General features: G+C 43.0%; 1 protein-coding gene across 1 annotated transcript in view; it reads right to left on the bottom strand.

The window, feature by feature from the left end:
* LOC116822169 (dystrophin-like) overlaps positions 1 to 9,760 on the bottom strand; it is an 836,401-nt gene extending 826,641 nt beyond the window's left edge. The window contains exons 1-2 of the mRNA XM_075059855.1: positions 9,751 to 9,760; positions 6,528 to 6,754 (exon numbers count right to left, since the gene is read on the bottom strand). Coding sequence (XP_074915956.1) covers positions 6,528 to 6,609 — 82 coding nt within the window. The 5' untranslated portion in view covers positions 6,610 to 6,754; positions 9,751 to 9,760. The remainder of the gene's footprint in view (positions 1 to 6,527; positions 6,755 to 9,750) is intronic.
* Positions 9,761 to 12,145: the final 2,385 nt, after the last annotated feature.

The following is a 12,145-nucleotide window of genomic DNA, read 5'->3' as shown; positions in this document are numbered from 1 at the left end:
CATTCAACTCAGAGTTAGCCAACTATTGATGAATGCATTCAGAATTCACAAGAGTATAAGTGAGGCCCACTGCTCTGGCCTCCATATTTCTGTCAGGTTCTGTAGCTTGGTGGTTCACTAGACCACTAAGGACAAAATCTATACTTGTTCCCACACAAAGAGCGTTTAGAAATAGAGATTTCATTTATATGACTACTTTACCTGCAAAACCCTAATCTTGATTCATCAGAGCCAAAATCCCACCTTTAGCAGTCATGAAAGTTATGTCTTATTTTTGAATATGATCCAACTTTCAACCAGAGTAGCAATTCCAAATAAGCACACTGTAAAACCTCAAATAGATTAGATATCACCCTAACCTCACATACAGCAGCTCTGTATAGAATGCCATTTTAACATTCTTGGACAGCCATCTAGTTCACATACTCTAGCATGATGAACATTCTGTACTGGTCTTCTTGCATGCCTGCACTCATGGTTTTTATTACAATGGAATTGTGCCCAGCCAGAAGGTGGTATGACAGTTTTAGGAGACCAGCCAATGGTACAGTATGAAGACTAGAATACAGAATGCAGAAAGATGCACCTAATCTGCAAGATCTCCCATGCCAAATCAAGGACACATGTCATTACATGGAGTCACATTTGTTGACTTTGTTAGTATTTACACTGTTGACATACACTTTCATCTGGCACCTGTTTTCTTAATGTGCCTGACTACTCTGAATGCTTCAGGCAGACGGTGATCGGAGGGCTGCTCTTTGCTACTGCCCTGAATAACTGGTGGGTTTACAGTTTCTCCCTCAATAAGAATTTGGCACACTCTGAGATGCATTGTTAATGCCCACGAACGCTAAATATATTTTAAGATGCAACTGGGAAACCAAGTAATATTTTAATTTGCTTCTGAATTTTCTTCCAGAATATTTACTTCTCTAACACTGCTCAGTGTTAATTCCTGTCCAGTAATTGCTCTTTCCTTAAGAGCAGAACTCTTATTCCTCCATAAAAGCTCAGGTGAAGTGACGTTGCACAGTGAATACCTAAGCAGATTTGGGTGGGACAGAACCCTCGCTCCCAGCCCTGAGGCAAACCATACGTCCCTTTCAAGTCAAATTTCAATGGTGCAATAGTGGTTCACTCACTTTCACCAAGCCAATGGAATTGTATAGTTTATTGATAGACGTTAAGAACAAATCAATCCTTAAAGACTCCCCATTCTTTCTATAGCCTACATACAAATATGGCGTAGCCTAGGATTTAGTTCTTTTTGCCGCTGCTGCTGCTGCTAATAATGACTGCGATTACTTATTCTACTACAGAAATAATAGAATCATTTCAATAACTTTAATGAAAATGTGGACAACAGCAATGGAGTGCAGCTTTTTTTACAGCACAGAAGTTGTTTACCACTTTAATTATGTTTACCACTTTTTAAATGATTTCTCTAAATGAACCATTCTAGCAATGCACCTAAATATGTTCTAGAAACCATGATGATACTTTATATGTCATATGCCTAGTAAAGAAATCCCAGTCCTATGAAAACCACATCTGGTTTCAGAGATATTAAAGCACAAAGGCTGGTTTTGTTAAGCATCACAATTTCCACATACAGGAGACTGTTCTCCATGTATTCAACAAATGTGACATCAAGTACACTTAAATTCAAAACATAGCTATGCATAACAAGGCAATCCTAATCAAACGGTTTTGCATAAAGTTCTTTCAGACATTACCAACCATATTCTAAATTTTCATTAAGTGCTAACAACTAAGTCCTTATTAATGCTGTTTGAACAACAGACATCCTTATGGTGAAACCTGCAAATTAGAAGAACTAAGTTCAGAGCCGTCTGGATCAACAAATCTACCAATCAGTTAAACTTGAAGTCCAGATGTATCAGGTTTATAGTTTTGATTGATTGATTAATGGAAATCTAGCCTATTATAAAAGTTCTATTAATTTGAAGGTTGGGAGGAAAAGAGTGCCTATAGCAATGCACAGATGGACTGTACCCAGCCACTGGCAGATGGGATAAGAAGTAAACTTCCTGTGCAACTTCAATCAGGTAAGGCTAGGGGATGACTTTTGAATCCCATATAGTACACAAGAGTTAAACCAGGGAGCTCTATAGAAAAATAGATCCATGCTAAGAAGAAGAGAGGAGCCAAAACTCCACATAGATTCATGGAGTTTCAGACCAGAAAAGAACATTAGATCATCCATGTGACCTCCTGTATATCACAGGGCATTATGTTTCATAAAGTTACCCGTGTATTGAGCCCCAAAACTTATGTTTGGCGAAAACATATCTTCCAGAAAGGCATCCAGTCTTGAATTGATGACATCAAGAGATGGAGAATCCACCACTTCCCTCAGCAGTTTGTCCCATAGTTAATCACTAATGGTTTTAAAAAAAAGAAGTCTGTTTTCTCATTTGAATTTGGCTGGCTTCTGTTTCCAGCCATTGTTTCTTGTTATGTCAATCTCCGCTAGATGAAAGTGCCCTTTCATTTCCAGTAATTTCAACTGTCAAGGGACTTGCACAATATAACCAAGTCACCTCAATCTTCCTTTTTTGATAAGCTAAGTAGACTGAGCTCTCACTGTAAGGCATTTTCTCCAGTCCTTGCATCATTTTTTAAGATTCTTTTTTGCCACCTCTTCAGTTTTTCAATATGCCTTTTAAAATGTGGACACCAGAATTGGATGTACTATTCCAGTAACAGTTTCTTCATTACCATATGCAGAGGTAAAATCACCTCACTATTCCTACTTGCTACTCATCTGTTCGTACATGCAAGAATCACATTAGACCCTTTTGCCACAGAACCACACTCAACGCTTATGTTGAATTGCTTGTTCACAATGATTCCTGAATTATTATTCATAGTCACAGCTTTTCAGGATACTGTCCCCCATTCTACAGGTATGGCCTGCATTTCTTGTTCCTAGATGTATAACTTTGCACATGCTTGAATTAAAACATATTTTGTTCAAATGGGTCCAACTTATCCAAGCAGTCAAGAATATTCCTTAAGACTTTCTGTCCTCCTCAGTATTTACCATTCTGCCAATTTTTAGGTCATCCACATATTTTAAGCAGCAGTGATTTATACTTACTTCCAGATCATTGATGAAAATGTTGAATAGCATCAGGCCTAGTACCAATAAGAACACCCCCATTCAATGCTGATTCCCCATTGATCACTACTTTTTGAGATCTGATAGTTAGCCAGTTCTTAATCCATCTATCATGCGCTTTATTGATATTGTACAATGCTACATTTTTAATAGGAATGTACTAAGTCAAATTTTGCCTTACCAAATTCTATGTATATTATATTTACACAGTTACCTCAAGGAGTCAAACATCATAAGACCCATCTTCCACAATACGATGCTGACTGGCATTAATTATATATCTTTTAATTCTTTATCATTTGAATCCCATACCAGCTTCTCCAATATTATGCCCAGGAATGATGTCAGGCTAACTTGCCTATATTTGTCATCCTGCTTGCCCTTTTGAATACTGGCACAACATTAGCACTCTTCCGGTCTTCTGGAATTTTCCTGTTGTTGCAATATTTATTAAACAGTAATATTGGTGGGCTAGACATCTCTGAGTCAACTCTATTTGGACTCTTGGGTGCAAGTTACATGGACCTGCTGATTTAAAAATATTTACCTCTGGTAGATGCTGTGTGAACAGATTTTTCAGTTCACTGGCCAAATGAAAAAGAAAACTGTTTTGGGCCAACCCAAAATGAGAGTTTTTCAGCAAACTAAGAAATAAATTTAAAAATTCCTTTCAGTCAAATGAAATGTCTTGTATGCATTTTAACTTTTTTTTAAAATGCAAACAAGTAAAATTTGAGATGAAAGTTGTTCCAAAACAAAAATTTGTCACGTTTTTAACTGAAACAAGTTTGTGAATTTGACAAAGTTTCAGTCAGTCAATCTGAATCTGCTTTTTTTTTTTTTGGCAAAGGAGACCAAACTCCCCTCCCCCCCCCTCAACAGTTGTAGCCAAAAAAATCAGCACCAAGCTCTGAACATAGTTTTAAGCTGCCAGTGTTGGGGTGAGTTTTTTTGCTTGCTTGCTTGCTTACATGTGTGATCAGATTTTCTTATGAGAGTGAGATGCTCAATTCCCTTTGAAAGTCAAAGGAGTTAGACTGCCAGCTCCCATTAGGTCCATTTGAAAATTCCATCTGTGATGAAAGCTATGAAATGATAATGTTCAGATTCCTCCTGATTACTATTTAAAACTGTGTGGTTCACAAACTGTCTAAACCTCAAACAATGGTAGAATTATTAAAGATACAATACAATTTATAATCTAAAAACCTGCTTTCTGAATTCCATGACTTCTGTAAACATCCAAATTATTTTGATTACACTCAGACACAAGAGCAAAGTGGAAAGATCTATTTTAAACCCTATCTATCCATTTTGAGGTTTTTTGCTCAGATTATAGTACAACATACTTAACATTTCTGTTGTCACCTAAATTGGTTTGGAGACAGGCTTTCAAGGAAAATAGAGAGGAAAGAGACAACAAGGAAATGTATATATGAATACATCTTGTGATTTTGTGTTCCTCAAGTTATAATTAAACTATACAGAGGAAACAGTGTAGAAATAAATACATCATAATAATAATATTAAAACCCTCATGTACTTACTAAGCAATAAGTTATGTTGTTAAGTGATCAACTGAAGTTAGTAACAGTAACTTTCCTAAAGCAACCTCTGGAGAATCACAACCTCCTACACCCAGAAAAAATATATTATGTAAGTTTTCAAGCTTTTTGTTTCCAATTAATATCCACTCCCATGCATAAAAACAAGCTAATAGCTTGTCTTTTTAAAGTTGTTAAGGTTGGGGGTGTTGGTGGTAATTACCTTCCATTCTACATCTACTAAAAATATAATTGTCTAAGTTTAGAACTGGGTTAATTCACTGTTGCATCTGTAGGTTTCTAGTCAGTTAGTGGCACTGCAATCAACATGGAAGGAGTTTGCTGGATAATTTTTCTTTCCAGCTTTTCCATTCTGCAATGATGCAGCTTCTCAATAAAGAAACTTTGTAATCAGAGCCATAAGCAGTTCTGGAAAAAAAAGTTAGGTGTGGAAGGATCTCTGTAGCAACATCCACCTAAATGCACTGCTTCTTCTCAAAGACAACTCCTAATTTCTGGAATATTGCACAGAAAAGGTCTACTTTTGACTTTACGTCTGTAATTTTAAGAACACTACAGTGGATGCCATTTTAAGAAACACACTTTAAGGAGCACAGATTCCAAGCAAATATTTTGTATTACTACAATTTCAAAGAAGAATTGTACTTACAACATTGCAAGAGTCTCTCTACAGTGGGATAATGAAAACCATGCACCCTAGCCTAGGGGTAGGGGGAACGGAGTTTATTCTACCTTCTGCCAACCCAGAACTTTGTCACCTAAATTATTTATCAATAGGCCAGAAGCTTCCCCAAAAATCACCTGGAAGCAGAAGTTTTCTGAGGTAGCTGTGCTACAAATTGGACTGGAAAAAAAAACTTCCCACTCTCTTAGAGATCATTATCCTCTGGCCTTTTTACTTTAGCTTATACTTTTTCAAAGATAAAATAATTAAGTACTACTGTATTTCTAAGTTTATTTACACTGTAAATGTGTAAATTCTGAATGGTCTATAAATACCTTCACTACCCAAGATTTGGTTCCTTTCCAAGACTAAACAGAGGGAGTCCAGGCGCCTGAAACTTTAGCATATGGGGAAACATTACAGCTGCTTCCATTTACAGCTTTAACAGACTGCCCTATTACACAAATGGAACCATAACTTTGTGTGATTGCTTGAGTCCAAGATCTTTTATGTTCTATAAGAAGGATAAATACTTACTAAGAACTTTACACAACCCACTTATTCCACATGCACAGTTTTTTCTAAGTTTCTGGATAAGTCCCTCTACACTTCATTAACCAATCTAAAGTGTTTTTTTTTAAATTATTCCTATAACTTTAAATTTGAAATGCCACTCTCCACTAACTGCATTAATATTGCAGTAAGTGAATAAAATAATCAGCCTTGTCTTTGCATACCTGCCCATAAATTTTCTCTCTTGTCAGCATAACTACTTTCTGAAAGTACAACATATTGTACATTAACATTCAGTTCTTTTGACAGGGTAATAAGTGTGTCTGGTCAAATTAAAGAAGTGCCCATTTCATTTAAATACAATACAACTATTTTCACAAGTGGAGTAATTGTAATCGCTTTGCCCTGTGTGAACTTAGCATTTCCACAGGGTATTCTATGTAGCCCTGTACACATGCATTCAGCGTTTTGTTTTGTCCACACCTTCCTTGCAACAGAGAAACTTTTCCAAGCACATCACCAACTTCAGTGGAATTCTTGACCTCCATGGAAGAAAATAAGACAATGGCCCACGCTCAAGCACTTTGTATTTAACACACTCACACGCCCCATCAGTAAATAAACAAGCGGTTCCTACCAGATCTGCTCCTGATGATATCACCGAACTCATCCGCTGCAGACTCTTCGCTGGGGTTCTCAGGACGTCCTGCTTCAGCCATAGCAAACAAACCCTCAGCCACACACCCAGTCTCTTTCAGATCTGGCTCCGCACCCGGAGGCGCCTTTTAATCCAGAAGAAACACAAAGTTTAAAGGGAGGGTTTGTGTGTGAGTGTGGCTCTGGAAGGGGGGGCAGAGAGTCAAGCTCCACAGCGAGGAGCAAAGGAAAGAGGAACAAACAGGCACTAAACCAAGGCAAAGATCACACTGGAGGAGAGCTGTCAAACTCTGCTCCCCGGACTGCGGAGAACAGGTGCTGAGCCATGCGCGTCTGCCTTAAAATAGAGCCAGCGGCTCCACCAAGGTGAAAGAGGAGGCGGTATGATACTCGATAAATCAGCAGCCAACTTGGGAGACTCCAGAGACTCCCTTTCCGCCCCGCGCGCGATCAATGCAAACAGCAGCAATTAGAGAGCAAATTGCTAAAAGAAGCAAACAGAAGCATGAATGATTTAGCAGCCCCTACTTAAAAGCGTTCACTTTAATGCAGAGAGGGATTAAAAAAGCACGCCCTCCCCCGCCCGTAACCCAGTTTAGCTCTATCAGAACAAACTCCTCATGCAAACAGCCTGGCTCTATACCTGAGGCTATGATCAGGGAAGGTAGGGGAAACTATTATACTGCCTTAATCTATGCAAGGTAGAGACATCTACCTGGCATCTCTCTTCTCCAGCTCACCCTTCCCAGGAGAACTTCACAGGCAAACACGGGTCCCAGGCTGTACCAGGGTTTTTATTCTTCTTTGTTTGGGAGCAAAAATGCAGCAGTGGGAGAGAGCGTAGCCTCCTTACAACCTTTAGCCCTGAGACTGGGACACACCCCTGGAATGTGTGAAACCCAGATTCAAGTCTCCCCTGCAGGGCCAGATTAATTTTTTGTGGGCCTGGCATCAAACATATTTGTGGGCCCCCATTGGAGAAATGGGGCATGTGATAGGGGGCAGTCTGGAGAGTGAGGGGCTGGTCGGAGACAATGAGGTGCAGTGCAGCAGGAGTGGCCCCACTCAGCCCAGCATAAGAGCACTGTTTACAAACCCACAACTGCTGGATGCACAGTGGCCCACCCAGACCTGCACTGCCAGTGTGGCCCTTCCACACTTCCCCCCTGCCCACTGCCCTGCCCTTATGCCCAGCACCTCTCGCCCAGAGACTTCCGCCCCAGATCCCTATGCCCAATGCCCCCAGACCTGCTATGCCCAGCACCCCCACCCAGAGACCCCTTCCACTGACCTCCCACCATAACTGCACAGCACTCTATGCACCATGCCCCCTGCCCAGCTCTCCCACCCACCGATTCCCTACTGTCCAGCATCCCCTTCACAGTCCCACCAGCACAGCTGTACAGCACCCCATATTCCTGAGGGAATTCTGCATCAAATTCTGAGCATAATATTTTAAAATTCTGCTATTTTTTTTTTTACAATAAATAAATGTGGAAGCTCCACCATGGCAGTGGGGAGCACAGGCCACTGGCTGCATGGAGGTGGCAGAATACCCTGCAGCCTCCCCAACCCCCCTGGGACACAGACTTGCCAGTGAGGCTGAACCTGACCCTGCACTGCACAAGGGCCATGCCTGCCATAGAAACACGCTGGGGTTCTGCCCCTTTTGCACCAGGCACATCAGATGTGAGCAGGGAGGCTCAACCTGCCAGCAGGATCCAAGTGCAGGAGGATTAAGTGTGGGGGGATCCAGATGGGGATAAGAGGGTTCTATGTGGGGCAGTCTGGGTGCAGGCAGATCAGTGGGGAATCTGGATGGACAGGGAGGTTCCAGGTACAAGGGGCAATGGGAGTCTGCAGCAGGGACCAAGTGAAAGTGGTTGGAGCTCAGCAGGGTGTGTGTGTGGGGGGGGTGTCTGGGTGCATGGGAGGTGGGGTTCATTTGGGTGGGGGTCCAGGTGTCAGTAGTTGGGGCTCAGTGGGGAGGGTGTCTGGGGGGGGCTCATTGAGGTGGAACAGATGCAGGGGAGATGGGGCTTGTCAGGGTGAGGGTTTGATGGGCCTGCTTAACAGAGGAGCCCCAGCTGCTGCCAAGGGGATCTGCATGCTGGGCCTCCACTTCCCCTATCCCCTTCTCTTCTCCATCCCATGGGCCTTCCCCACCACTCCATCTATTCCCCAGGCTTGGGGGACAGGGGGAAACCAACCCCCAGCACAAGCTGGCGGAGCGGGCTGGGTCTCGGTCATTCCACTTCCTGCCACCCGGTGATTGCAGGGCAGGCCCGACGCGGCACTCACAGGGTGGTGGGAAGTGGAGCAACCCAGCCCCAGCCCGCTCGCTCTGCTCCCCTGGCTCCCAGCTTTGGGACTGGAGGCAGGGGGGAACTGCCCCCCCCAGCACTCACTAGCAGAATGGGCCAAGGCCAGATCACTCCACTTCTCGCTGCCCAGTGAGTGCAAGTTGTGCCCGACCCCTGATGCAGTCCCCCAGGACGTTGCTCAGGGGAAGGGGTGGAGTTGGGGCAGGGCTGGGGCAGAGCAGGGGTGGGAAGAAGCAGAGCAGGGGCGGGACTAGGGAGGAGCAGGGGTGGAAAGAAGCAGAGCAGGGGCGGGACTGGGGAGGAGCAGGGGTGGAAAGAGACAGGTGGGGGGCAGAGCAGGGGTGGGGGATTTGGGGAAGGGGCAGGTGCAGGGGCAGCTTTCCTGGCCAGCTCAGCAGGCTGGGGCCCCTTCTGACTTTGGGCCCAGTGCCATGGTAAACCCAGTACTGCCCCCCTCTCCCTGATGTGCAGAAGGGATCTGAAGTTAGGTTGCTCACCTCTCAAGTGACTGACCTAACCACTGGATGTCCGGATATTCTTTTGTGGGTGGGTTTCAATCTCTCCTGTGGGAGCTGTTCCACTACGTATCAATAATTAAATATGCATTATGAGAGAGAGAGAGAGAGAGATGCTATAGGCCAGTGACTTGGGCACTCAAACCTTTCCCCAGACCACTTGGCATGTGCTTGCTAAGGGCACAATCCTGAGGGGTTTTAGTACCTCTCAGGATGAGACCTTATACAACCAGGATTTTTTTCCCCACACTCCAGCTGGGCAAAGCAAATATTTCATACCACAAAACCATCTGGAACAGATTCTCCCTTGAAAGCCAGGTGAAAATGTCTTCTGTTGCCACAACAATATGTACATTTCAGGCACTGGCTCCCCCTCTTCTTATAAACTCAGAGCTATTGTCCATTTATGCATTTATTTGTCTCATTGTAAATGTATGTGCAGTATTGTCATGAGTCTGGGACTCTCGGCAAGTTGGAAATATGTATCTGTAGATGGAAAAACTTATACACTCCTCACTTAGAGTAATTAAATGGACTTCAAAGTCTGATTCCACTCTAAACACTGATTAAAATCATCTCTAGGAGTTTCTTGTTTTGCCAGTCACGTTTTGTTCCACTTGAAATTAGAAAGATTTTTTGTTTAACTCCCAATTCTGCAAATATAACCCAGTAAATAAAAGTCAAGCTATGTTTTCTCCTTTTAATCCATTATCACAAAGCATAAAGATCCTACATACAAAACTATACTCAGTTAGACCTGTGCACGTAGGACAAAGTAGAGACAAAAGGGTTGCACACATTACCGATAGCACAGTCTGGGAGATAATCTGATTACTGAGTCCAACCAAGAGAGGAGAACAGGAGCTGAGACACTTCAGCAAGATTTCCAAATCAAAGTATTTTAATTTTTGACCAACATATTTTAAGTTTTCATCAAGAAGTCAAAAATTTCAGCAGCAAATTTCAATCTTTTTTCTCAAATTTTCTACAGGAGAAAAAAAAAATCTGACTAGCTGTAGTAGACCTGCAGAGTCCTCAGGCAACCTTCTCCCCTTTCTATCCTGGATTCACAAGTCCTTCCTCTCAGTTACAAGGCTTCATCCCTTCATGCATGGGTACCAGGCTGTCCTTACCCAGTCATAGACTTTAAAGTCAGAAGGGACCAATATGATCGTCTAGTCTGACCTCCTGCACAATGCAGGCCAGAGAATCTCACCAACCCACTGCCACAACAAACCTCTAACCGATGTCCGAGCCACTGAATTCCTCAAGTCATGGTTTAAAGACTTCAAGGTGCAGAGAATCCTCCAGCAAGTGACCCGTGCCCCACACTGCAGAGGAAGGCGAAAAAACCCGAGGGCCTCTGCCAATCTGCCCTGGGGGAAAATTTCTTCCCGACCTCAAATATGGCAATCAGCTAAACCCTGAGCATGTGGGCAAGACTCACGAGCCAGATACTACAGAGAATTCTTTCCTGGGTAACTCAGATCCGACCCCATCTAACATCCCATCACAGGCCACTGCGCATATTTACCGCTAATAGTCAAAGATCAATTAATTGCCAAAATTAGGCTATCCCATCATACCACCCCTTCCATAAACTTACCAAGCTTAGTCTTGAAGCCAGGTATGTCTTTTGCCTCCACTGCTCCCCTTGGAAGGCAGTTCCAGAACTTCACTCCTCTGATGGTTAGAAACCTCCGTCTCAGCCTCTTCATACTGTCGGCACAACCTGCCTTTTATCATCAACTTTCATCTTCCTAAAATGTCTTCCTATTGCCTGCAGTTATGTAATCTGTGACGAATGCCAGTACAGGCGACCTGTACAACTTTTAAGGGCCCAGCTCCACCACACCTACACCCTGGTTTTAGACACCACTGATCCACACACACACACATCCGGGTGCTGCTTAGCCCTGGAGGCTAATTTACTTCTTAAATTTTTTCTGTAAAAATTCCCTAGGTCCTTAAAAATGTTCTACTCTCCGCACATACACCACTTCCTCACTTCAGACGTCTGTACATCTATATCATGTCTATGCCCCAGAGGAATCCTCAAATCAGGTGAAGATATGCAAGGCGACACCTCTCTCAGCTGTGAAGCCTAATAGGTATGCTCTGAGTTTGCCTAACCTAACACCATACAAAACAGTGAGGAGGGGAAAGAAAAAGAGGACAATTGCCTTATAACCTTTAACCCACTGGTTTTGGCACCCACCAAGAATGTAGGTGGCACCAATTCAATCCCCACCTACTTTAGAAAGGGAAGGGATTTGAACCAGGTCTCCTATTACACAGATGGATATCCTAACAACTGGACTACAGAATCATTCTCACTTTCTCTATGGCCTAATTAATATTTAATAAAAAGCAGAACAGCTTCAACAAGAGAGACCTACATAGGCTATCCCTAAGTCAAGTGAATAGGGTGCTCACCTGAGAGGTAGGAAATTTCTGTTTAAATATCTTTGCCTTAGCAGGTGAGGGGGGAAATCAAACTGGGGTCTCTCACATCTTATCTGTTTACCCAAACCATTGGGCTAATGGTTATAAGGGAGGCTAGTGCAGCCTCTTTCACCACCAGCTGTTTTTTGTGGTGTTAGGCAGGAGCATGAACTCTTCTTGCAAGAACAATTTAAGTGCTAGGAGAAGCATAACTCCACAAGAAGGGAGGGGCATAGGTAGCGGAGGGGATATATGTTTCCATCTGAAATGTGTTCAGATAAAGGGCCTGAATCTTCTCTTGCTTATGCCAGTGT

This window comes from Chelonoidis abingdonii, chromosome 1, assembly GCF_003597395.2.
Source record: "Chelonoidis abingdonii isolate Lonesome George chromosome 1, CheloAbing_2.0, whole genome shotgun sequence".
Classification (NCBI taxonomy): domain Eukaryota; kingdom Metazoa; phylum Chordata; order Testudines; family Testudinidae; genus Chelonoidis; species Chelonoidis abingdonii.
The sequence above is the reverse complement of the archived record's forward strand: the minus strand, read 5'-3'. Positions and strand labels throughout refer to the sequence as shown.